The sequence below is a fragment of the Prionailurus bengalensis genome, chromosome B4, assembly GCF_016509475.1.
Source record: "Prionailurus bengalensis isolate Pbe53 chromosome B4, Fcat_Pben_1.1_paternal_pri, whole genome shotgun sequence".
NCBI classification, from domain to species: domain Eukaryota; kingdom Metazoa; phylum Chordata; class Mammalia; order Carnivora; family Felidae; genus Prionailurus; species Prionailurus bengalensis.
The window spans coordinates 141,255,168-141,280,867 of NC_057358.1; the positions used below are offsets into that span (position 1 = coordinate 141,255,168).

At 59.4% G+C, this 25,700-nt stretch overlaps 1 protein-coding gene across 6 annotated transcripts in view; it reads right to left on the minus strand.

The window, feature by feature from the left end:
- BRD1 (bromodomain containing 1) overlaps positions 1 to 25,700 on the minus strand; it is a 42,495-nt gene that overhangs the window by 11,130 nt on the left and 5,665 nt on the right. For 4 of the 6 annotated variants that reach the window (XR_006294570.1, XM_043563011.1, XM_043563009.1 and 1 more), the window contains exons 3-7: positions 13,769 to 13,925; positions 7,981 to 8,112; positions 7,661 to 7,789; positions 6,898 to 7,210; positions 4,903 to 5,163 (exon numbers count right to left, since the gene is read on the minus strand). Coding sequence is in view for 5 of the 6 variants with exons in the window: in XM_043563011.1 (XP_043418946.1) it covers positions 4,903 to 5,163; positions 6,898 to 7,210; positions 7,661 to 7,789; positions 7,981 to 8,112; positions 13,769 to 13,925 (992 nt within the window). In the remaining variant the exon portion in view is untranslated. The remainder of the gene's footprint in view (positions 1 to 4,902; positions 5,164 to 6,897; positions 7,211 to 7,660; positions 7,790 to 7,980; positions 8,113 to 13,768; positions 13,926 to 25,700) is intronic. The other 2 variants (XM_043563010.1, XM_043563008.1) reach the window with 1 other exon arrangement.

Sequence of the window (25,700 nt, forward strand, 5' to 3'; positions counted from 1 at the left end):
GAGGAAGAAAAACAGTTCACTCAACTAGGGAGTCTAACGCGGCATTCCCACACAGTCCTGACCTGGGTCACGCGGTCAGCAAACAGGAGGACACGAGCGTGTCCGTGTGGTTTCTGACCAGGGTGTCCTAGGTCGATGATAAACCCATCTGATGAGTGGCGAGTGGCTGTGAGCGGCTCAGGGAAGCAGGAAACCCCCACTCAGCTCTCCAGACCCTTCACCCTCTACGCCACGTCCTGCAATGTTCTACTCTCGGCAGTTTTTCTAGAATCTGACTTTAAAACTAAAAAGTCTTTGGAAGAGGACTATTGTAGCCTCATTTAAAAGGCTTCTTGACGCTACTGACGTAAAAACAAGAAGCCTGAAAAGCCCAGGGAACACGACTTCGTCACCTGGCCCTGGGAGGTCGGTCTGCTGGCCACCAGGGCCCGGAGAGGAGGCCCTCCGGCGGCGGCGAGGCAGGCTGGCCAGCAAGGGCACAGCCTCTAGGACCAGCCGCTGCCTGGGGCTACAAGACACGTGACCTACAGCCAAGAATAACAACTCATACGACCTAAGTGGGTATATTATCACTAGGTATGGTTTTTATTTCATTGAACCTGCAAACTGCCCCGAGGCCACTTGAAAAAATACAAGTCAGTACATCCAATCCAGTCATCCTGAAAACGGGAAGCTACTAAGTTCCGCTTCCGTCTCAGAGCAAACGTTTTGAGAATCCTCCCTTAACAACGTGACAGGTGCCTCAGCTCTGCGGGGCCACTCGAAGCTTGCCGGGCACGTCACAGGTGACCCAAACACCACGGGAGCATGTCCTCAGCAGAAAGCCGTATAAAGGGTCCGTGGCCGCACCGCTGCCCAGCAAACCGCGAGGCACGCTGGCGTGGAGTGAGAGCCTTCCTGCTCATCACTTCAAAGTCACCAACAGGTTTAGGCAAACAGCATTTACAAACCCCCCACCCGCAGGGGGCGCTGAGCAAACGGGACCCGCAGGGCACAAAGAGCTGCTCCCGGAAAGCTGCTCCCACAACCGGGGGCCGGGGGGGGGGGGGGGGGGGGACACTCTCGCGAGGAGCCTCGGCCACCCCTTCCCCGCGCACTGCCTCGGCTCACCCGCCACCTCCCGTCCCCGCCTCCAGCCTCTCCTGGGGCCCCGCACCTCAGGCCCCATCCTGACCCTGCACCAGACCGCCTGCCCCCTCCCTGCGGCCGACAGCCTCGGCGACACCAGGCGGTGACCGCTAGAGGCCGAGGGAGCGTCATCCCTCGCCAGGCTCTCCGGGCCCCTCTTCACGAGCCATCTCCACGCTACCAGTTGGGACTCCCATCCTGGCTCAGGCCCCCGGCCTGCCTGCTCCTGCCTGGGGAGCACCGCCCCAAGTGCCCACGTCCCTGCCAGGCACACAGGGGCCCTGGACCGCCGAGGTCACCCACACCTTCTCCAGCCTCTCATGCTAGGCCCATACTGGGCGTTCTCCTGCCCTTGCGTCCCTCGCCAGGAGCAAAGGTCGAGGCCTCGTCAGAAGGGCCTCCCTACCCCTCCTTCTACCCAAAGGCAGCCTGGGGCACAGCCATGACCACTCTGCTTGTCCATCGCCCCTGCTCTGCGGTCGGCCTGGGCAGCTCACTGGAAGCATCTCTGGGGTATGAACGGGGCAGGCGGAGGGGGCCAGGGGTCAAGGGCTACTCAGATGACCAGGTACAAACACCGCCACCTCCAGCTGCGAGACCCAGGCGGGTCGCTGAGCCCCTGAGCCTCACTTTCCTCATCCGTACGGTGAGACAGAAGACAGCGCCGGTGCCCGGTGAACCCCACGGCACCCCATCGGCCAACACCCTGCGCTGCCCGGCCCTCCAGAGGCGGCATCCCAGTCAGGACCCTGAGCAGAAACCATACTGGAGTTCGTAACAAATACGAACGTGGGGCACCTGGGGGGGTGCTCGGTCAGGTAAGCGTCCGACTCTTGATTTCAGTTCAGGCCATGAGCTCCCGGTTCGTGAATTGGAGCCCTGTGTCAGGCTCTGTGCTGAGACTCTCTCTCTCTCTCGTGCTCTCTCTCAAAATGAATAAACAAACTTTTGAAAAAATAACAAATACGAACGTTCTCGTGAAAGCTCACGGGCTGCTAAGAATTGTGTCATCTTACTGCATCTGAGAAACGCTCAATTACCTTCTAGAATGAACTCTATTCACCTCTCCGTTTGTAAACCTAAGCAACCACTCATTCACAACACAACGGCTCCCCGTTCAGGACGCCTACTTGAAACTAGCTGCTCCGGAAAAATCAGCAAAAACGCAGTTACGTCTGCAAGACCAGCTGTTCCCCGGCAACACCGACCAAACGCGTCTGCGTCGAAGCTACGGGAAGCTCGGGAAGACTCCAGTGTGAAGCATCGGCCGCTTCCGACCCACAACCGCGCGCCGTCTGACCAGCACCCCTGCCTCGGGCTTCCTCCGCTCGCGATCCCAGAGGGAGAAAGCGAAAGACACAACACCGCAGACCAAGGGAGACCTCTCGTAAACGTGACGGGGCCCTCGCACGCTCCAGTGTCACTCGTGTAGGGAAAGCAGGGCCCGGCAAAGCGCAACCCCGCGGCCGAGCGGAACCCCGGCTGCGCCTTCAGGAAGAGAGAAAGGCACGGCCTTGACCCGTGAGGACAGAGCTCAAAGTACGGCCTAGATCCCAGTGACAGGACACGAGAGCCCCGGTCGGCGGCTCGGTGACAGCGCCCTGAGCCCTGCCAGCCCACAGCTCGTCCTCCCAAAGCCGCTGTCTTCACTGCTCTGCACCCAGCCAGTCACCTGGAACCAGACTCCGGGTAGAAGCGGGCCAAGCGCCCCGAGCAGCTCACGAGCCCACCGGCGCCTTGACGGGGCCTGCGGCGGTGACGGGGCCCACCCAGCTGCGCCATCGGCACGGAGAGCCGAGGCCGGGGCCCTGGCCCCAAAACGGGGGGGTGGGAGGAAGGGCTACCGGCAGGGCGACGCCCCCCACCCAGTTACGACGGAGACCGCGTCCTGTGGTGTGTGGATGCTACCGACGTCCCGCACCTGGTCTCTCGGAAGACGCTTGCTTCTGGCCTCACGGGAAGGATGGCAAGCTGCCCTCTACCCCCGCTCACGGTGTCTGCCCTGCCCGTCTTCTCCAACTTCCGCGGGAGGACCCCCCCCCACCCCCATCCAGAGGCCCTACTGCTTCCTCGGGGCCTCCCTGAAGGCGGCCTCGTCCTCCCCAGCACCCGTCCCCCCAGCCACGAGGGAGACACCCTTTCTGCGTGTTTACGCACTTTTAACAAGAGACCTGATGCTCCACACGGATTCCAGGCCGTCTTTTGTTAGAGCTCACCGCCGTCTTCCTTCAGAATGACCCCGGCACCACAGAGCAGCAAACGTGGGCTGCAGTGGGGGGCGCCCGCCCGGTGGGGACCCTGAGCCGTGCACCGAGACGGCCGGACGACTGGGGAAGACACCGCGTCCAGACCAGCCCTCCGATGACCGTGAATGACCGGTCGACAAGCTTTCCCCCAACTCACTCTTTTCAGGGCAAGTAACGTGCAAAGAGTGATTTTTCCACGAAGAGCAAAAGAGCAGCTCAGCCAGAGCGCCTGCTCGGGCAGCGGGAGGGGGCTGGACAGAAGGGAGGAAGGCACACACCCCACTCCAGGCCTAATGACTGGGGCTGCCCTGACCCCCAAGGGCAACGTGGGTGCCAAAGGGGGGGGGGGGGAGCAAAGCCCCTGCGAGCAAGTGCTCAGACCTGTCCTTCCTTCCCCGGCGAAGAACGCACAAGGGAAGACCGAGAGCCCGCATCTGTCACTCGGGGGGCCCAGGCCAAGGCCCTGTGAGCAGAAACCAACCAGGCCTGGTGCGAGGGGAAGCTGCACAAGTCTCAGCTGTGCGCACAAGCGGCCACTTCCAGGAGAAAGAGGAGCTCGAGGGCTGGAGCCGCCCCGCGGGGCAGCGCCACAGGGGGACCGTGTCAGGTTCAGGGGGACAGAAGGTCATCACCAACGGCCCCCTCCTGGGACTGGCTGCAGGCGGGGCCGCCCCCGCCGACATACGCCCACGGCCCGCATAAGCGCTTTTCCAACGAGCCAACTAGAACGACTTTGTGCGCCTGTCCCGCCGCTCTTGCGGTCCGAGTTTGGACACGCCGAGAGAAAGCTCGGACTCTGAGCCGAACCGCCAGCAGCGCGGTGTGAGAGTCTCACTGCGCCTTCCCTTCCGGGACACCGAACGGGGCGGACTCTAAGATCAGGAGAGCGCAGAACAGCGAGGAGCTGCTTCTACCAGGTTCCCCCAGGTTCCAGGTGCTCAAACCACTGACCGCGCGTGTCCCGAGCACAAGGCCCGCCACCTACAGCCACCTGCGCGGAGGTTCACGTTAGTACCGGGGGGATGCGCTTCTTCCCAACTACTTCCTACCCGCGAACCCGTCCCCAGTGTCCAGCTCCTCTCCCGGACGTACGCCCCAGTTAAGGTCGCCAGCTGTCACCGCTGTGTGTGTGACACGTCGGAGGCCCACCAGGCAGCTCCAGGTCAGCTCCCCGCTCCCTGGCGACGGCGTGTGCGTCACCTTCCACCCTTTGGATGTCAGAGGGGAGGATTCACGTGACAGTGGCATCACGGCCCTCTCGGGAGCTGCTACGACCCACAAAAACGGCCATCACTCTTGTCACAGAAGCCACGTCTACCCTACAACCATTCTGGGAGGCGTACGAGGCCTAAACCACTGTTTTTAAATAGTTTTTCAGCAACGAGTTGGAAAAAGAGGGCTTATTCTGGGTCTTCAACTTTGTGACCACCTAAAGGCCGAGATGCAGCACGGTGGCACCGACCGGGACAGGAAAGCAGCCCGGTGGGGACCCCGGGCAGGGAGGGACGGACACTGAGCGTGTGCTTACCTTCCTCCCCCGTCTCCTGCCCCAGCTGAGCACCTTCCTCTTCAAAGCTTCCAATACCTGATTCCGCGGGCGGGGGCGGGCTGTGCTGCTGGCTCAGCTTGTTCCGAAGGACCGCGATCTCCTTTTTCAGGAGCTTGGCCCGCTTGCTCCGAGACCCGCTGGACTTCATGGCGCACGTGAGGTCCAGCTTGTCCAGCAGCTCCCTTAGCTGCTCCTCTAGGACCATGTGGGCCCTGTTGGCCGGGTTCAGCAACCTGTCCACTGAAGTCGAAGGACACCCCGTCAGTCGCCGGCTACCGGTGCCCCCCGAGACCACCTCGCCAGCACAGGCCCTGCCCGCGGGAGCCCCACAAGCCCCTCCACGCTCACTCCAGACCCGCGACGGGCACTGCCACAGGGAGACCAGCTTTCACCCCGTGGCTGTCCGGACTCCCCTGGAGGAAAGCTCGTACGCCTGTGGCTGGCCGGCCAGGCACACGGGGACACGGTGCGCAGAAGGAGGGCTAGCGCCTCTCCCGGCGCGCGCCCGAACCACGCTCTCTGGTGAAGACCGGTGGAAGAGGCCCACCAGGGCCGCCCCCGAGGGAGGCGGGCTCTGCCGACCACAAGCCCGGGGCCACCCGTGCAGACGCTGTTTGGCCACCTCAGCTCCCGTCTGAGCTCACCTCTGGACCCAGACCGCCGTGTGGCTCTACTAAAACTGGGCCACGCCATACGCTGGTAGTTTTCCATTTCGGGCACGTTTACTACAAAAATCCCTAGGGTTCTTGGTTTCAACAAAACGACAAAACTTATGAAGCACAAAATTACCTTAGATCAGTGAAAGGTGGCCAAGAAAGAAACCACTCTTTAGATCTAAGATAAAACGGGGAGCGAGAGGGAGACAGAAGCCACGGCACAACCACCAGGAGCAAGCGGCACCTTCCTCCACAAACAAGCGTTTGCTAAAATATCTGTGCTTTTCACGGAGTAACGTGACACCGGTACCGTGAAATAAATACGTAAGGAAGCCTGAAGCACAACAGGCCGGCTTGCGGCCCTGCTGTCTCCAGCACCACTTCACAAATGACAGAGCGTCAAAACCATTCACGTAACCAAAAATCACGTCCTCTGAAGCCCTAAAGATAATGGCCTGGCCCGTGGGCGTCGGCACGGCGTGAAATCGGCCGCTGCCCAAGCAGACTGGATGTGACGTGCATCCCGCTAGCTCGGCCACCTCCCCGCACGAACGCTGAGGAGACACGTTAGGACTTCTCGGCCGTGAACTTACCCCCAGTGAAAACCTGACTGTCAGACTTTTGCTGAGGAAACACCAATCACCCACTCGCCCGTCTCCTCAAAGACCTGATCCGCGGCAGCCCGCGAGCCCCTTCTTATTCCCGGGAGGTGGCCTAGCGGCTGCAGCGCGGTGGCCAGGGAAGGCACAGGGACCAGCCCCCGTCCCCAAGGACGGGAACAAGTGAACAGACAGACCACCGTGCCGCACCCGGGGCACACGCCGCGCTCGGAAGCCCGCACGGCCGGAGTCCAGCGGGCTCGGCACACGGCCACTCCTGAGGCCTTTCCTCAGCCACAGGCATCCCCGGAAGCAGACCGGGGCCCGCCCAGGGTGCAAACCCCAGCTGACCCGCTTCTCGGCCTGTAGCAGGCAGACCTCGGCTGTCCCCACTGCCCACACGGGTCCCTCCAGGCTCCTGAAACGTGCCCGCCAGGCGTGCAAAATACACAGCACGCGGTAAAGAAAAAGTAAACGCCCGTGGAAAACACGCTAGGCAATTTTTACGTGGACGGTGTGCCCAAAGCACGGTACTTCAGGAGCGCTGGGTTAAAAACACGTCTAGGAGGTCAATTCCTTCCCCTCCTCACAAGGCTACTAGCAAACGTGCAGGACGCGTGCGGCCCGCGCGCTAGCCCCGCCGGGCCTCGCGGACACAGCCTGCGGGGAAGGACACTCTCCCGCCTGCGCCTGCGCCCGCGCCCGGGGCCGGTGCTTACCGTCTTCCCAGGAGAAAGGCCGCCGAGGGGCCGCAGCAGGCCGCTCAGGCAGGTGCATCCCCGAGGCCTCCTCGAAGCCGATGCTGTCGGCCTGGCGCCTGGCCTGCCTCAGAACAACACCGCCCTGATCGCGCAGCCTCACGGCGGCTCTATAAAACACCGTGTCCTTGGCATTGTACTTCATGCAGTTATCTACAATGAGATTAAAATCCTCCTCAAACTCAGTGAGGTGTCTATACCCTTGAGCTTCTAACCGTTTCCTCATTGTGGCAAAGTCCATGGGATGTTTAATGTGATCCAAATAATCTGGTACCTAATTTCAGGGAGGAAAAATAATCGTTTACAAACAAAGAAGGACGCTTATTCATCCTACATAAGCAACACACCCGCCACGTAACACGCGAGACACCCGCACGCACACGCGCACGGCCCTGAGGACTCTCGCACCCCCGGGGGCGGCGCCGACACGCGCCACATATACACCCCACGTCCCGCCAGGGGCCCCACTCCCTCAAGCTCCTTAAACCCAACACACGGCAACCGGTGCGCTCATCTGGGCGGACAGCCGCCAAACGACTGCTGCTCGGCTGCTCGCTGAGAGGCAACTTTCACCTCTCGTTTTCACTATCTCAACGAGACAGAACTTAAAGACCGCGTCCAGCAGAAACCGACGCCTAGCAGCTGAGCAGGCTTCCGCGCTACCTAGGGAACGGGTACCGGAGAAGCCGCGGGGCGACCCCGACGCCAGCGCGTGAACACCCACCTCCTTCAGGCTCACCGGCTGGGCGAATATCCGAGCCGGGTCCTTCTCCTGCAGCTGGTCCAGCACGGAGCGCAGCAGCACCGTGAGCGGCGTGAGCCGCAGCTCCAGGGCCATCTGCTCCACCTTCACCTGCGAACACGGCCCTGGGTCACGCGGTCGCGCTCCCCGCACCGAAGGCCGCGCCCCCACCCCCCACCGCGGCCTCTCCCCAGGCGCACCCCACGCGGTGCCCCCGCCCCCGGCCCCCTCCAGGCCGGGGGCCCTCACGCTGCCGGGGGGGCGGGGGGGGGGGGGCGCCTCCGAGGGGCGCCGGGCCTCACCTGCTCCCGCTTGAGCTTCTCCCGCTTGCGCAGGAGCTCGATCAGCAGCCGCGCGCGCTCCAGGTCGTGCCGCAGCCGCTGCCAGTACTTCAGCTTCTCTTTGGCAGCTTGAATCTCCTCGTCATTTTCTCTCTGAGGAAATTAATTGGAAGTTGGCCTCAGACCCTCCCAGGGGGAGCCACGGACCGCGCCGGCCCCGCGAGCCGGCCGGGGCGCCCACCCAGCGCGGACTCGCCCCGCGGAGCGCCACGGGGTCTCCGCGTGCCAAAGGGGCGTTTGCCGGCCCCGCTGGGCCAGGGGGAGCCCCCGCGCACGCGCGGACACAGGCATCCCGACCCCGGCACGGGAGCAGGGGTCATGGGAAACCGGGAGTGGCCGGGGCAGCCCGGGGAGCAAAGCCCGCGGCCGAGACTGCTGCAGGGGAGTGGGGGGGCGCCCTGCCCAACGCCCGCGTCACGCACCCACGCCCGCGTCACGCACCCACGCCCAACGGCTCTGAAACCGGCGGCCCGCGGTCGCCACTCGGTGCTTCTTGGAGGGGCACACGTGCCACCGACCTCAGACCACCCCGGCCTACTCCGGCGTCTTCAAAGACAGAAACGCCACCTCCAAAACGCAAAGAGGCGGAAGGCGGCGGACGGCACACCGACGGCAGCCCTGCCCGGCGCACCTCCGACCGCAGCGCCAGGAAGAAACGCTCGGGCTACGACACCAGACAGGGCCACCAGTGAGCAGGCCCGTGGCAGCCGAGGACGTCCCCGTGACGGCCAGAGAGGACTTCCCCGCACGGGGGGCTGGGGGACACTCCACCTCCAGAAAGTTACAACCAAGGCCCCCCGTGCTCCCATCCAAGTGTCCCTCACTGCCTGGCCCGGCGCCGCGCCCTCCTCCAGGCTCCCACGCGGCCCACCCTTCCCTCCCTGTCCCTCGAGGGCTGCCCAGGCCGAGGGGCCACCGTCTGCTCCTGCGGCGGCCTCCTGTCCTCACCTACAGACCCCACCTTCCACCGCGGCACACGGCTAGCACCACCACGTGCCAGGAGCTGAGACCCCTCTCGGTCTGCGCCTCGGCTGAAGGCACCCCTCTGCCCGATCACAGCTCTCGGGCAGGCCCGGCGCAGACGGCGGAGGAAGAGGTGGTCGGGGCGTGGCGAGGGCACCCCTCCACCTGCCCCCGAACCTCAGCTCCACTTAGACACTCCCATCTGTTCCCTTGCGGGCTTCCAACAGCTGCCTGGGGCCTCCAGGCCACAGCAGCCCAGGGCGCCTACTGCAACCGCATACGTGGGACCTGGGCCGAGAGAAAGTCCCCACCTCGGCTGGCATCACCTCACCATTCCTGCAGACGGATGCACACCCACGGCCTCGGGCAGGGTGCTCACCATCAGATTCCAGAGCGTGTTCCACACTCATCAAACCCCCTTCTCGCTCTCTCTGGACCACTCTGCCCCTGGAGTCCCCCCCACCCAGACAGAGCTAAAGCAGCACACCCACCAGGCAGGGCTCTATCCCCTGGATGCCCCTCCCTCCTTGTCCGAGCGCAGAGCACCTGCCTCTGAGGCCACAAGCACGGGGCTGTGACACGATGCCCCAACCACAGGGCCTGTGGGCAGATGACGACCAACCAGGCTACGAAGACTCTCCCCACTAGCAAGGGGACAAGAAGGCTGGGCCAGAGCCTCCCCTCCAGGCGCTCTCTGGCCCTAGGGGGAGGCTGCCTCACCATCCATCCGCCAGATGCGAATCACAGAACCTCTTTTAATGTTACTGGAGTCTCAGGCGGGGGTGCGTGGCTGGCTCAGTCAGAAGAGCGTGCGACTCTTGATCTCGGGGTCGTGGGTTCAAGCCCCACGTTGGGTGTAGAGATTATAAAGAAACTTTAAATAAAGGTGTCAGGCATGGAACAGGGCACTTAGCTAACTCGGTTGGTAGAAAGAGAGTCTCTTCTTGAGGATGTGGGTTCCACCAAGCCCTACGTCGGGCCTGGAGCCTACTTTAAGAAAAAAAAAAATGTAAAAATCTCAGGCATTAAGTTAACATTAACAGCAGCTGTATAAACAGCTGGTCAGCAAATTAAAAAGTAGATTTAGAAAACCAAATCCCCCCAAAAGCATCTGAAAATCACCTTGTCCATTAGTCTGAATGAACAGTCTGAAAACATCAACCGAAAGGGTGTTCAGCCTGGTGACCCTACGCAGCAGGAGAGAGCTGGTGGGTGCCACCTGCCGTGTCCCTGCTGCACTCATGCCCCGCACGGGGGACGACAGGGCCGCCGCGGAGGGCCGCTCTCCTCACACGACCGCCTGCAGCACAGGACCTGACCCCAATGCGCACGGCTTCACCTACATAAAAGGGCCTGAGTTTCTGGACTCTGCTCTTCAGCAATCTTTGTTTCCTACATAAAAACCTATCCCGGAAGACTCCAGAAAGCAGGAGAAAGGCCAAGTGGTTTCTGGTACCGAAACGCTACCAGGAAAGAGAACGCTAGAAGATCACGTTAGCCACCTTCCACCTGACAAATGGGAGGACACCTGGGGGGGGGGGGGGGGGCAGGCCAGCCCCAAGGGGTGAGGGCCCCAGCACATCTACCCGAGTCCCAGGGTGCCACCAAGGACGTAAGACCCCAAAGAGGCAGGGCTCCCTGCCCCTGAGGCAGGGTGCACAGAGGAACCCAGGTCTCAGTGCTGAGCCTCACGCCTGCAGCAGCAGGGTGGGTGGCGAGAAGCCGTGCCACCGGCACCGGAGGGGGACTGTGCTGTCCTAAAGCCGGCAGAGAGGAACCAGAGACGCACCTGTGACAGCTGGAGGCACTGCTGGCTCCAGGGCCTGAGAACAAGACAGACAGGAGCCTCGCCCTCCCCCTGCCCACTGACCCTCACCCAAACCAGGATCTCAGGACGGTGAGAAGAGGCTCTGGAGGGGGTCGCCATGAAGGTCCCCGGGAAGGTGCCCACAGGGACCCTGCGCTCAAGGCCAGCCCAGAAGAGCCCGGCCGGATCCTCGAAGACTGCCATGCACAGCAGCACCCGGGAGGCCAACCTGACGCCCCTCGTCTGCCCGGACGTGAGCGACCTCACCCTCAAACCAGCTCGTCCCGTCCACCCATCTGTCCCCCACCAGGTCAGCCACGGGAGGGAAGGGCTGCCCCTGATCTCCTCCACAGCCCAGCTCAGAGCGGGCGTCCGGAAATACAGACAAAGTTAAACCCTAACATCAAGTATTTCTAAATTTTCAAAACCACGTGAACATCACACCAAGCCCCACATGTTCCGCGCGGAACATTACTGTTCCGGACCCTGCAGAGAACTCAGCCCCTACAGGGTGACGCAGGAAAGCACCGTCTGGGAGCAGAGGGAGGCAAACGGGGGTGCCTGTGCAAGCCACACGGGGGGGGGGGGGGGGGTCTGACAACCGTGCCACTAACTCACCCCCGCAGGCATCCACCCCGCAGGCCAAGCCAGGTACGCTCCAGGGGGTTCAACGCTGGAGTCATACAGACTCAAATCTACGCGGTTCCTCGTGCCAAGGACACGAACACTCCCACATCTCATCTTCCTGTCCCTACACACTGATTTCATACGTGGTAGCCCCAGGCCGGTCGCTTCCACTGGCTCACCCGTCCCATGGGCACAAAGCCCCGAAGGGGAACACCAACTCCATTCCCAAAGGGAGGAGGGACACACAGGACACACAGGAGGGACGGCTGATCGAAGCAGCCATCGCTAACAAAGACCCCCGGTGTGACGTAAGGTTAACCGGGGATTCTGACCCCCAGACCCAAGCGTGTGTGGGACGCACACGGTCCCCAGGGTGGGCAGCACGCCTAAGACACAAGGGATGTATCCACAGCAGTCCGCGACCCCAGTGCACCTCGGGACATTCGCACAGCCGGGCCTCACGTGCACATGCGCCCAGCGTAGCCAAGACTTCAGATTAAGTGGGCCCCCTTCAGTGTACTGGAATGCTCGACCCAGCACCTCTGCCCCAGCCACGCGGGACCGTCCATGGACGTGACTCGGATGGCACTGCAGGCACCAGGCACTGGCCCGGACCACCACACCCTCAGGAGGGCATCGGGCCCAAGAAGCACACCCTTCCTTCCCCCAGATGGAAGAGGGTCAAGAGCAGCCCCACAGAGGCCCAGAATCTTCGATTTAGCTGTGGGTTTCAAAAGTATAAAAGAGATATCAAGATCCATCAGTTTTTTTAACCGAGCACTTAAACATGTTCATGTTTCACCTTTTTGTGTCACCACAGGACCAGAAAAAGTCCAGGTGACGGGCTCCCTAGGGCTGGCCCCATCCCCCAGGCCAGGGGCAGGGAGGTGGAGAGGGACACGCTCGCCCGGGTCTCCAGCCGTGACCAGAAGGAGGAACGGCAGAGACGGGAGGGCCTCTCCCCGGAGGGGAGAGGGCGAACGAGTTGTCCGCGTGCTCCACGGCCGCACGCCCTCCAGGCCGCGGCTCTACCGCACTGGGAGGGACGGGTTCGCACCTGCTGCAGCCGAGCAGCCTCCGGGAAGCTGTGGCCCAAGCCCAGAGCACAGCAGAGGGGCTGACTCCAGCCCGGAGAACCCCACCGACCGGGACCCCTGTGGATCCGGTGTCCAACCGCATCTGTGTCCCCTCCGACACACTCAGCCACCTGGCAACCCAGGATCGAGAGAGACAGAGAGAGAGAGAGAGCGTGCGGACAGCCTCCGAGGTGACGGCAGCATGGCAGCCGCAGCCATCCGACGTGAATGTGCTGGAAGGACAGTCCCCGCACGTGCCCAGAGGGGCAGACAGGCAACGAGGGGGGCCCGCTCTCTGCTGCGTCCTCCGCGCTTCGCAGCCCGAGGCCAGTCGCGGACACAGCTCTTCCCCCCTACAGAGCTGCCCGCTCCCCTCAACATCAAGTGCGCCAACCCAGAATTTGGGGCGATGCGCCGAAAAGCCATTTCTGTATTCAATTTATTTTTGTGACGTCTCACAGAGCCGATTTCTTACTTTCTAAATTCGTTCTTTCAGAACTGCTTTACACCAGCAGATGGTTCTACAAACCAAATTTACTAAAATTCAACGGCCTGATTCATTTTGCTTTTAAAAACCAACTCCTGGAGCGCCCGGGTGGCCCAGTCCGACTCTTGGTTTCGGTTCAGGTCATGATCTCGCGGTTTCCTGAGCTGGGGGCCCGCATCGCGCTCTATGCTGACAGCACGGAGTCTGCTTGGGATTCTTTCTCTCTCCCTCTCTCTGTCCCTCCCCTGCTCGCACTGTCTCCCTCCAAAAAATAAATTAAGAAGCTTAAGAAAAAAAAGCAAACCCCGTTTCTTCTCACTCACCCAGCTTTCCTCTCCTTCCCCGCCCACTGTGGTCACCGCGAAACGGCCTTCAGAGCAAAGCCCTGAAAACAAACCGCTCCCTGCACATATCCAAACCCGAACTCCCAGCCCAGCACACAGGCATACGTCCGAGGGGCCCAGGCCTCACCTCCTGTGGCTCCCGCCCGACGTGGCCAGCACGGTAATGACTTCCCTGGGCGTCCCCAACATGTCCAGAGACATGAGGTGACACAGACAGAGGAGAGTCGTTCGCACAACCCGCAGCTCAGACAGCCCAGGGCACACACGGGTCCTCCTGCACTTCTAGAAGCGGCCCGGGCCGGGGCTCGCGGACGGGGAGTCTGGGGCCTGGGGCCTGACGGGCTGGCAACACACGCAGCCTCCAGCAGGCGCTGCTCCCGGGAGTCGCAGGGACCGCTCAGCGCGTCAGGAGGGCAGGCGACGCTGAGGGCAGAGGACCACATACCTGCTGCGTGCTCCTCTGGGACTGCAGGCTGGACTGGAGTCGCCGCAGCAGGGGGGCGCCGTTCCTCGACAGCCTTTTGAGCAGCCAGTAGCTGTGGGCTCTCTCCACAAACTGCTTCTTCCGCTGAATGGCCACCTGATTCGCAATCCTATTTAATCTAAAACATGGAAAAACTCAGAGTTTAGCTTCAAAGGAGTGCATGAACGTTTCATCGTAGAAACTAGGAATGACGGGGTCGCTCTTCACAGACCGCCGTCCACACCTTCGCGGCCACTCTCAGCCACGCACACTGCTATCTCATGCCGTCCCCAGTCTGCTGGGCACAGCCCGACCCGCAGCCGCCCACAGCCTCCACCCGCTGCTAACTCACTCGAGGGCCTACCAGACCAGACACGGAAATACGCTGAGCAAACCTCTCAGGTCCTTACGCACTATGTAGGCCACACGTGCCGACCGCATCCAGCGACCGATTAAAACTGTTGCGAAGGGTGGGGGTGAGGGGGGCACGGGTGTCCCCTCCAGTCACCTCAAGAGGGAAAGAGAGGGGACAGCTGGGGGCCAGGGCTGACGGTGGCATCTGCAAGACTGTCGGGAGACAGGACCCTTGCAGGGGCCATAAAATGCAAAGGGTGTGTGAAAACACTTGCGTGGAGGGAGTGCTCACTTCAAAACCCCTCAAAGGCCAGCCAAAGCGTTTCCACAGCCCTGTTATCCTTCCTGCTGAATCAAAGCAATGATTCATCAATTTGACTCACAAGGACACCGAAAGAGAATATCGATTCGGTCATAAACTAAACACTTAATGAAAATACAAATGAAACAAGATGTTCCTCATTGAACACCAAACATCAAAACGTCAGGACGAAAACGAGAAATTTTAAGGCTGCATTTTTTAGAGAACGCAAATCTAAGTTTTACAAAATAATCAACGACCAAAAGTCCGAACACCCCCAGCTCTGCTGTGTCCAGACCCACAAAGGCCTTTCCCTTAAAAACAATGGCTCTACGGGGCACCCGGGGGGCTCAGTCGCTTAAGGGTCCCGCTCTTGGTTTCAGCTCAGGTCACGATCTCACAGTCTGTGGGTTCAAGCCCCACGTCGGGCTCTGTGCCGACAGCATGCAGCCTGCTTGGGATTCTCTCTCTCCTCTCTGCCCCTCCCCCTCCCTCTCTCTCAAAATAAATAAACTTTAAAATTAAAAAAAAAAACAACAGTCCCAGCTCCTTTCCAAGACCGTTCCAAATCACGCTGTCGGTCGGCCTCTGTGCCGAGGTGGCCAAGGGCACGCCTCCTGCACGGCTGCCCTCCTCCTGGCGTCAGTAAGACCCACACGCCATGCGGAGAACGAGTACCGTGTCGACTGCAAAGCGCGGCTCCAGTGTCTGTCCCACACAGGGACCCGATACCAAGGAACCGGCTGAGGGGACCGGTATCGGGTCCCTGTGTGGGACCCTGTGTCAGACACAGGCCAGGGGCTTTGCCAGAGCGGCCTTGTCAAACCCCAGAGGAAGACACCGAGAGCTTTCTGGGAGCAGATGCAGAACCCGAGCTCGGGTCCGTCCACGGCCTGACCGTGACTACGGGGCCACGGGTCTGCACATTCAAGGACGCTGGGTCTCACAGCCTCAGCAAGAGGCCGGGGGGAGGACACCTGTCGGCAGCAGCCCAGAGCATCTCGGACGTTGCCGAGGGCGCCAGCAGAAGCCCCTGGGGGGCACCTGGATTCTGCTCGAGGCCCTACCCGCAGCGCTCCTCGTCCGCAGGTGGGGTTGTGCAGTCCCGGGCACCCCGTGGGTGCTGTCTTTGGCGGGGTCTTTGTCTGTTTCACCATCCTTCGCTGAGGCATGCTCCGATGCAGGGAGGTGCACGGATCGTACGGACACAGTTCAGAGGATCTGTACATACGCAGACAGGTGTTCTGACACAAGCACACGCTCCGTTATTTCAACGGTCAAACGAGGCAACGTAAATAAGAGTGTTTTTTAACAGAAAGAAATGCTGTTTAACAACAGCTTATAAAGATTCTGAACCTCACGAAACAAGCCACCAGACTCAGGATTTCTGAGCCACAATCAGCTCACAGACCTGAGCAACAAGGCTTTGATGAAAACCTATCACAAGGCGTCCCAGGGTATCTGCCGAAGAACCGCAATCTGAGCGGGTTCTGCTTCACGAGCTCCGAGTCCCAAAGAAGCGGGGCAGGCGTGGGGCACCGAGGCCGCGGCACAGGCACCCAGCACGTGCCTCCCAGGACGCAGCGGGGCCAGCCCTGAGCAGACCCCCCTCAGCCCTGCACCCGGCGAGCCCCCGGCCCGGCGACCGGCGCGCAGCAAGTGGAGGGCGGAGGGACACGCCAAACCACACGAGAAACGCTCCCCACGCAAGCCTGCAAGGGACGGGGCCCCCCTCCCTCAACAGTGGAACTCCAAAGGGAAAGAGACCAAAGGGGCCTTTACGAGAGGAGAGACAGAAAGGACTCATGGGATTTCGAAAGCACAGCACAGCCTGGGGCTCGGAAAGAGGGTAAAAAGTTGAGTACCACACGGGGGAAGACAGAGGTAGACCTGGGGACAGGAAGGGGTTGCGGGAAGGGCCGGGGGCTGGTCTGTCTTCTCCAGCACACGGTGGTAACAAGGGTGTCTACCCTGTAATATGCACTTGTTTAATGTTTCTTTCTTGTTTTGTTTTTTACTCTGAACACTGTTTTAAGAAATACAGTATTTGGCAAGGGTGCATCAAAAGGATCACAAGTTTGATCTTCTCAAGCCTTTCTGAACGGATCTCCTACACAATGTGCCTCCAGATGAAAGATAACCAGGCTTCTGGAAAAACGGAGGGAGGACCCAACGAAGGGCAGATGACTAAACATCAGCTTAAAGTGAGCACCTTGGGGGTGCCTGGGTGGCTCATTCAGTTGAGCATCGACTTCAGCTCAGGTCATGATCTCGCGGTCCGTGAGTTCGAGCCCCACGTCGGGCTCCGTGCTGACGGCTCGGAGCCTGGAGCCTGCTTCGGATTCTGTGTCCCCCCCGTCTCTGCCCCACCCTTGCTTGTGCTCTGCCTCTCTCTGTCTCTCAAAAATAAATAAATATAATAAAAAAAAATTTGTTTTAAATAAATAAAGTGAGCACCTCGCTACAATAAAATTGCTCTTACACCATCTACTTACGTATGTGACCAGGAAGCAGACTCCCGTCCACGGTAGCGGGAAGCAGGAACAGAATTAAGGGAGAGCGTGTCTCATCGGAGCAGGAAGGACATCCGTCCACGAAACAACACCCAGTCACCTCGGCCCATTTCCTCAGAGCTGCGCCCAGCACATACCGCTCACGGAAGAATCCCGCTGAAGCGCATGCCGGCAGACGCGACGCCACCCGATCAGGAAGAAACCGCCACCCTCGAGGCCCAGCGACAACCACAGAACAGCAGTCACCCTTGGCGGGAAGACACCGATGCACAAGGCCTGACGACCCAGGTTCCACTCAACTCACTTTCAGAAATGATGAGCCTTGTAACCTGTGCCTACGTTGAATATTCCAGGTGACACGTTTCTGCTATTTGCTCTTAGGGTGAAAACGCTGGATTTCAACTCAAAAACGTGGACGGCACCACAATGCTTTTCAGAACTATTTTGGTGGGTGATACGCCTCAGAAAGGAGAAAGGCTGACTCATAAGGCGCGAAGCATCCGGCTGGGGGATGTGCCCGGCGGCCCGGCCAGCACAGGAGGGCCTGGGCACGGCATGAGGGCGCACAGGGCAGGCGAGCCGGGACCCGGTTAAAGTGCCAATCGTGGCAACGGATGTGGGAAAAGCACCCGCAGGAAAACACGGCCCCTCAATCAAAACAGAGCGGAAGCACGCAGACGACCTCAGCACGATCACAGTACTGATTTTAGGAACGGAATTGACAGTTTCACATTTTCCTCCCGCCCCCAAAAGAAAAGGAAAGCAGACAGTTTTTCAGAAGAGCTCGGCCACTGGAAGACCAGGCAACGCAGCCCCTGCCGACAGCCGGGGGCGAGGGACGCGGATGTCCCGGCACAGGGATGCAGGGCAAGGCAGAGGCCTGGCTCACGGGCGAACACACTCACGAAACAGAAACGACGCAGCAAACCGGGTCCGTTCGGGTATAAAATGACACCGCCCACCACGAGCAAGGGGGTCTGTCCCAGGAAGCCAAGTGTGCTCTTGAGATTACAAGTTCTATCAGGACTCACACAGCGACAGACTCGAGGGCAGAACGTGACGATCTCAACAGGTGCGAAAAAGCAGCAGGTCAACCTCCACCCACGACCCAAGACTCACAGTGAGGGGCAGGGGCGAGGGGCGAGGGGCCCGCCGGCAGGGCTGGGAGAGGCTCCTCCCCAGACCCGGAGCGACAGGCTCGCAGGGAGACGCTTCCCAAGATGGGAACCAAGACCAAGAAGCCCACCCTACCGGCTCCCGCGAGAACAGCGGGCACGAGAGGCAAACGAAAGACCGGAAGTGCAAGCCTTCCCGAGGGAAGGAAAGTACAAAACGTCACTGAGCGGCATCGAGGAAGACTTCCGCGGAGACGCTCAACGATCAGCAGTGCTGGCAAGAGAAGGACGAGGCATAAGAGATACACAGATCGCCTCCAAACCGGTCTGCACCCTCCGTGGAATTCCCAGATCCCGAGGGGCTCCGTCAGGAAACCTGACAAGATGCCTCCAAAGCGTGCACGAAGGAACCACAGGTGACCAAGAGCCACACTCGCGTCTGAAGAGCCTGCCCTGGAGCCGCAGGCGGCCGAGGGAGCAGAGCCGCCGGCCCACCGGAGGAAACTGGCCCGGGGCTGGAAGAGCTCACGGACCTCTCGGGAAAGGAGAAATTACTCAACGGCGAGCGAAAACTCAGCTCTCCACGCTGACGAGTCAAGCCACACACATACCTCGTTAAGAAACGCACCCCCAAGTGACTGAAGACGTGGACTGAGACACAGATCCAACAGGTGGCCCAGGCCTCGACGGACGTGCAGGGACACGTCGGGGAACTGGCCGCCCTGGGCGCTGACCCCCTGCAGGGAGGCCAAGCACAGCCAAGATACAGCCAACAAATCAGGAGACTGGTCGGCGCTGGGGCCAGAGGAGACAGGAGGGACGTGGACAGGGAAGCCGTGTGGAAGCTTTCAGAAGAAAACCCTGAGGTCTCCAGGGAAATGAAGGGTTATTTAAACAAGATATGACGGCACAAACCACAAAACAAAGCAAATACACACCGATGGAAAATAAAAGTCAAACCCTTGTAAAGTGCCAGGACCGAGGCAAGCATGTCCGCTCCAACCCCATCAAATCAACTCCGGGCTGGCGGACCTGGTCTGCACCGAAGTCAGATAAAGACCGGAAAAACCAACGGGTGGCGAAGCCTGCTCACACCATCATCTTCTCAGACGCCGTCCACAAAAATAATCTAATAAACCACAACACATTATACTAATTCAGAAGAGTTAAAAAAACAAAAACAAAAAAACAAAAACCTGGACCTATACAAACAGCAAAAACACAGCTAATTGGAAAAAAAACACACTACTGGGGCACCTGGGGGCTCAGTCGGACTCTTTTTCGGCTCAGGTCATGATCTCACAGTTCACGGATTTGAGCCCCACATCGGGCTCTGTGCCGGCAGCAAGGAACCTGCTTGGGATTCTCTCTCTCCCGCTCTGTCTCTCTCAAAAAATAAACTTAAAAAAAAAAACACCACACTACATTTTTTATGAGAACACCGTGAACTCCCCCAAGACATTAAAGCAGCCCTGGTGAGGCAGCAAGGCAGGCCTGCTCGTGTCTACGGGAGACCAGTGGCATGGAGTCCAGGCTTCAGCAAGGACGTGGCCATCCCGAGAAGTCAGGCCTGGACCCGCACGTGGGGAGGGTGCTGAATAACAAGTGGGCCGGCCCTACGCAGATCAGGGTTCAGCAGGGATATGGTGTCCTTGTCAGGCAGGACGGCCAGAGGTCCAAGGACGGGACGTGAGCGGTGGAAGCCGTCAGAAATGGCCCCGGTGACCAGCCGGGAAGGACTTGTACTTGGGGGAAGACCCAAAAACAGACCCCACCGCCCCCAACATTAGGCTGCAGGAGGGCTACGGAGGGTTCCCTGCTGGAGGACGTCCAGGGGTGGGGAGGGAGTCCTCAGACCAGACCCAGGACGAGACAGTAAAAGTAACAAAGTTCAGTTCATCAAGACACCAGCACGTCACGGTCGTGTTCTTAAGAATTCTTACCTGTTCTCTACACGGACGTGTTAATGGATGAAACGAGATGACCGGGGTCTGTCTCCAAACGATGGGAAGGAAGAGACAGGCAAGGGTGGCCGCGAGTACAGTGACTTTTGGGGGCAGGCTCTCCCTGCTCTGCAGATTTCCAAATTTGAAAAGACTTTTTACAGACAAGGGCACCTGGATGGCTCAGTCGGTTTAGCGTCCGACTCTGGCTCAGGTCATGATCTCAGGGTTCAAGGTTCGAGACCCACACCAGGCTCTGTGCTGACAATTCAGAGCCTGTCTTGGATCCCCTGTCCCCTCTCTCTCTGCCCCTCCCCTGCTCACACTCTCTCCCTCAAAAATCAGTAAACATTTTTTTTAAAAAACTTTCTACAGACCTAAATAAGAATGAGAAGTCAAGGGAAAGAGAAGTGGAGATCCGCAATGAGCACAGCGTAGCCACGTCGCCACGCAGGCCTCCACGGCCACGCGCACGCGCACAACCCCCGCCGTCCCTGCAGGCTGCAGCCGAGAGGGACACACCAGCTCGCACCAGTCCCCAAAAACGCCTGGCTCTGAAGCCAGCCAAGAGAACTCCCACACCAGCAGCGTAGTCGTCCGTGATGCCACCCACCCACCTCCAGACCCAGGGTGACACCAAAATATGAGACGCACGACAGCACTGTGTTCAAAGTCAGCGTGCAAACCAGTAGCAGGCCATATTTGCACAAAGACCAGAATACGGACCGGAGGAAGTCACCCCGATTCACAATAAGTGGCTGCCGTGAGGGGTGGAAGTGGAAGGGCCCAAAGGGACTTGGAAGTGTTCCTTTAACGTCATTTCTTTTTTTTTCAATGCTACATTTGATAAGCACGCGTGTTAGTCTCCACTTTTCTTTTAATTATTTTTAATGTTTATTTCTGAGAGAGAGAGAAGAGAGACAGAGCATGAGCAGGGGAGGGGCAGAGAGGGAGGGAGACACGGAATCCGAGACAGGCTCCAGGCTCTAAGCCGTCAGCACAGAGACTGACGTGGGGCTCGAACTCATGAACCGGATCATGACCTAAGCCGAAGTCAGACGCTTAACCGACTGAGCCACCCAGGTGCCCCTCTCATTTGGTTTTAAAACTTTTTATATAAAAACTGTGGGAAACAAAAAAAAAATGCAACTAAAAAGCTACTTTCCCTCCACGTGGCAGCCACTGAAAGCTCGTGACGCCCCGGGGCCATCCCTGAAGAGTGCGATTTTGGATCCCACCCTCCCAAAGAACACGGTCTTGAGTCCTTACAAGGGACACAACTCACTTTCGCAACAGCTCAGAGGTCAAATGGAGGTCAAGGTGGCAAGAGTGAAATCCAACCCCTGTGACCTGAAAAGGCCAGAAGTTGCCTTGGGAGGGAAGTGGTTCTGCACCATGTGGCTCCCAGGAGAAGCTCCTGCACGGTTCGACACAGGTCAAGACCCTTCTCTCAGGACCCCTTCGCAAAGCCCAGAAATGGCTGGGGCGCACGTGTCACCCAAGGTCACGGTGAGGTGGCCATCTGCAGCTAACTAACCAAGAGCCGAGTTCCCCAAGGTCAGGCTGCCAGTGACAGCCAGCTGGGCCACCCACCAGATGCTCCCCTCCCACCCATCCAGGTCCTGCTGGACAGACCTCTGAAATCACAAGGTCAGGAGAGGGGAAGGAGCCCACTGATGAGAAACTGGAGGGCTGAGGTGGTCGTCTCCGGGCCTCCTGGGGAACAGGACCAACAGGCAGGACCCTGGGCCAGTGTGAAGAGGTATCGGGCAGCTGGCGCCACTTCCAAGGGCCTCCCAGACCTCAGGCCGCGAGCCAGGAGAACACAAAAGCAGAAATTGTCCCATGGAGGCTCCAGCAACACCTTGGTCACTGAGAAGCAGGGGATGTCACTACCTCCGAGGGGAGGGGGGGCACACGGCACCTCCATGGACACCAGACAAACCCAGAACAATGCTCACTGGCTCTGCGAAGGCAGAAGGGCTGTCTTCTCCAAAAATGACCACTCTCAGAACCTTCAAGTAGCTCCGGAAGCATCCAGATCACAGACGGCCAGCCTGACCGGGACGGGGCCTGAATGGAGGGCAGGGAGGCTACAGCGAGCCCCACCATGTGCTCGCCCGGAGGCTGGCCCTGTCCCGGCACACACGTGCGGACACGCGGGCCACCTCTGTGTACAGGGTGAACCCTGGGATTTGAGTGTCTCTCTCCTTCTTATTTTTGTAGCATTTTATAAATTTAGAGCTATTTCCAAATAAAAAACTGAAATGATGACCCCCCCCCCCAACCCGATCCGGTCTCCACATGTGCCTGTGGAGAGCTCGCCATTGTGAGGCCCCATCAGCAGTCCTGACACCATCCGTCCACCTGCTGCGGTGAACGGGTCCGGACTCGGCGTGCGCACCATTCACATTTTGCACTTTATCAGCCTAGGTAACGCCCAGGCTGGGGCAGTGGTGACAATGGGTGGCATTCGTCCATGGCTAGTATTAAAGAAAACTTCTAATAAGTTTCAATCCTGTTTCTGCCCAAAGTGAGCAAACACAAGGCATGTGAACGGAAAGGACCAAAGTCGCTACTCCGGCTGGTTCTTCCCACGGACTGAGCGCCCGCTCTGCAGGCCCGGGACGCTGCGGGAGAGACCCAGGCCCAGAGAGACGGCGAGGACGCACGCGCAGAGCACAGCAGCTCCCTGCAGAGACCACCACCGAGCAAGGCACCCAGGACGAGGGCCAGAGAGGCAGGGGCCGCCCAGGGCACAGGCCGGAGTATCCAGACGCTCGGGCGACCGTGGACCGCGGCCCGCAGCGCTGCTCTCGAGAGCACAAGGTGCTGGAACACCTGCCCACACGCCGGGAAACACCGAGTCCTCACCAGAACTCTTCCCACCCGCCCCGGCAACGTGGTCAGAACCAGTCTGCACAGCAGCCGCAATCCTGCCTCCCGGGAAGAGCACCCTCCGCAGGCCGCGGCGCCCGGAGCCGGGGGGAAGCCGCACCCCGGGGCGGACGTACTCACGGGATGAGACGCCCAGCGCCTCCATCTGAATTCACATCCAAGGAAAGCGGGGAAGTCCACTTCATGAAGTCACGGCGGGTGGGAACGAGAATATTCGAAGAGCGCGTGGGAAGCCCACCACCGCGGCGCTTTCTCAGCGTGCCAGCTTCCGAGCGGCGGGGGGCAAAGACGACCGCCCTGCTTTTCCACGTAGCGTTCGATCCACAAACCCAACGCTTCGCTTTCCGGTCTGGTTTTCGGTGCTTCTTTCCAGAGCAGCTGCTGCTTTAGACACCACGCAGGCCCTTCCCCCGAGGACCCCGACGCCCCCGATGCCGGCCGGGGCACCGTCGTGACCTGCCTCCGGCACCACGTCCAGGAGGCAAACCCAGGGGCCCGTGCAGCTGTGGGGTGGCCAGAGCAGGGCCTCCACCTGCCCGGAAGGGCCGAGCCACCCCCTCCCTCACTTCGCCAATCCACAGCCCAACAGAACTTTTCTAAATTACAGTCACGCTAAGGGCCAGAAACGTGGGGAAAAAAAGACATACAAAACTCAAGTCCGGACTTTCCACAGTTCTATTCAGCAAACATAAAATTCCTCGGTCGAATGGCTACTAAGCATTCACTCTCCCATTTCCGTCCTCACCCGGTGTCTGAGGGCGCGGCACCCTCCAGGAAATTGGGCTGTGGACCCGATCCTCCCTCCACCCTTCTCGTTGACTCAGGTAACTCACTAGGTGCGCACGTGCCCCGAGCAACGCACACGTAAACGACCCAAGTGGCCGAGAGGACCAGGCTAACGTCCGGACCAACACAGCACATCAGCCTCTGCTCATTAGAGGCCTCTCTCCTCCACACATAAAGAGCGACTCCCACCAAAGGGCAACAAGAGAGAATTACCAGCTCTGGAGCTTTGGGGCAACTCAGTGAGTCCCTGACCGCCCCCACCTGCACCCTCGCCTCACAAGCCTCAACCGGTCCCTCCCTCCCCCACGAAGCAGCGAGGAACGGAGGAGGAACCAGAGAAGGATCTAATCGGAAAAGCGGCTACTCAAGAGCTAGAACAGCACAGCCAAGACGTTGATCGTTCTTGGAAGGGAAGGCAAAAAGGGAGGGGAGTGGGATTTCCCGCACGCCCCCAGGAACGGGGGCCACCAGACCAGCCACACCGTGGGCCACGGCAGGATCAGCGTAGCGGCTGGCGAGCCTGGGCCACCCCAGCACCTGCCCTGACCACCCACAGGGTGGTCCAACAACAGCTTACCAACTGGCTAAGGGTGACCAGAAGACCTTCCAAGGATGGTGCTGTGGCCCAAAACATCAAGGTCGCCCAGCAGGTCTGGGCGAGCCACACGGCAAGGCCACGAATCTCTCCCCAGCCACATCTTTTATCTCTACTCCAAACCGAAACCAATTTTATTCCTAAATTAAGAAAAGAAAGAAACAAACAGGGGCCAGACTACACTTTCAGTACGTGGTTTATTAACTACATCACCCGCTTTCAAAGATTCAGATCCAAAGCCGGCGTTTTGTCCGTCAGGCTGGTCACCCGGGACCTGCGAGCACCCACATTTTCCAACTGGAAATGCTTTCTCCTGCAAGTGGCCCAGCAGCCCCACAGGCCAGCCCCTCTTCAGCACCGCTCATCAGGAGCGGGCAACCACAAGGCGCTGGGCACAGCCAAGGGAGACCAGACACTTCTGGATTCTCAATTTGTTAGGTCACGTGGCTTCCCTTTCATTTACTTGCATTACAGCAAACGCTAAGACCCGGGGCTCTTCCACAGAAGCTCTGGATGCAAATCTCACACTCTCTGCCCCACAGGTAGAAACGCAAGTGAAATGGTTTTTTAAAAGTCCAGCTGACTGATCTGCAAAGACACACCTTGGTTTCAACAATGGTTTCCTCCGGATAAGAAGGACGAGCAGTTTTGGTCACTTCTGTCTGAATTTACCGATTCTACGAGAAGTATGTGCTGCTCTATAAAACTTCACTTGGGGGAAAAAAAAAAAAAAAAACGCACCTCTAACTCTTAATACAAAGTAAGTGCCCAGAGTCTTGGGATCGAACAGCACTCCAACGTAAGGTCCCACTGCACCTTACAACCGAACCGGTGAGCTCGACGAAACTCACGACCCGTTAAAACCACATTACGATGTCCAATCGCAACGTGCTGGTGTTCCCACCGCAGATACACAGAAGCACGACACAAAAAGCTACCCTTCGATATGCTGAATGTTCTACTTCTCAACAACTGAAACACCCGCGAGTCTGTCATACGCTCAATTTGTGAGATGCGCAGGTTCGATTCCCACGCAACTCACTCACCAACGATTCGCAGTCCAGCAACAACAGGTACCCCACGAGCTGCTCTCGGGGCGGACTTCACCACCTCAACGCTTCGCTTCCTTCACCGAAGGGTTTTAAAGCCTTCGTGCCCTATTATCAAGCGTGCTGCAGCCTCAAAGCTCAAGGAGTGTCTGAGCGAGGGGTCTGCTGTCCCACCCTCAGGCTCTGGCATAAGACCAAACCACTTACCTCACATTCCGAACGAAGTAAGAGCGAGTCGGCAGCAGGAGGAGCAAGGAGGAAACAAGGGCAGGGACAAAAGTGGGCACAGCTGGGTGGGGACTGGCCTCTGTGACACGTGTAAGAGCAAGGACAAGGGCCTGACCCCACTACCACGAACCC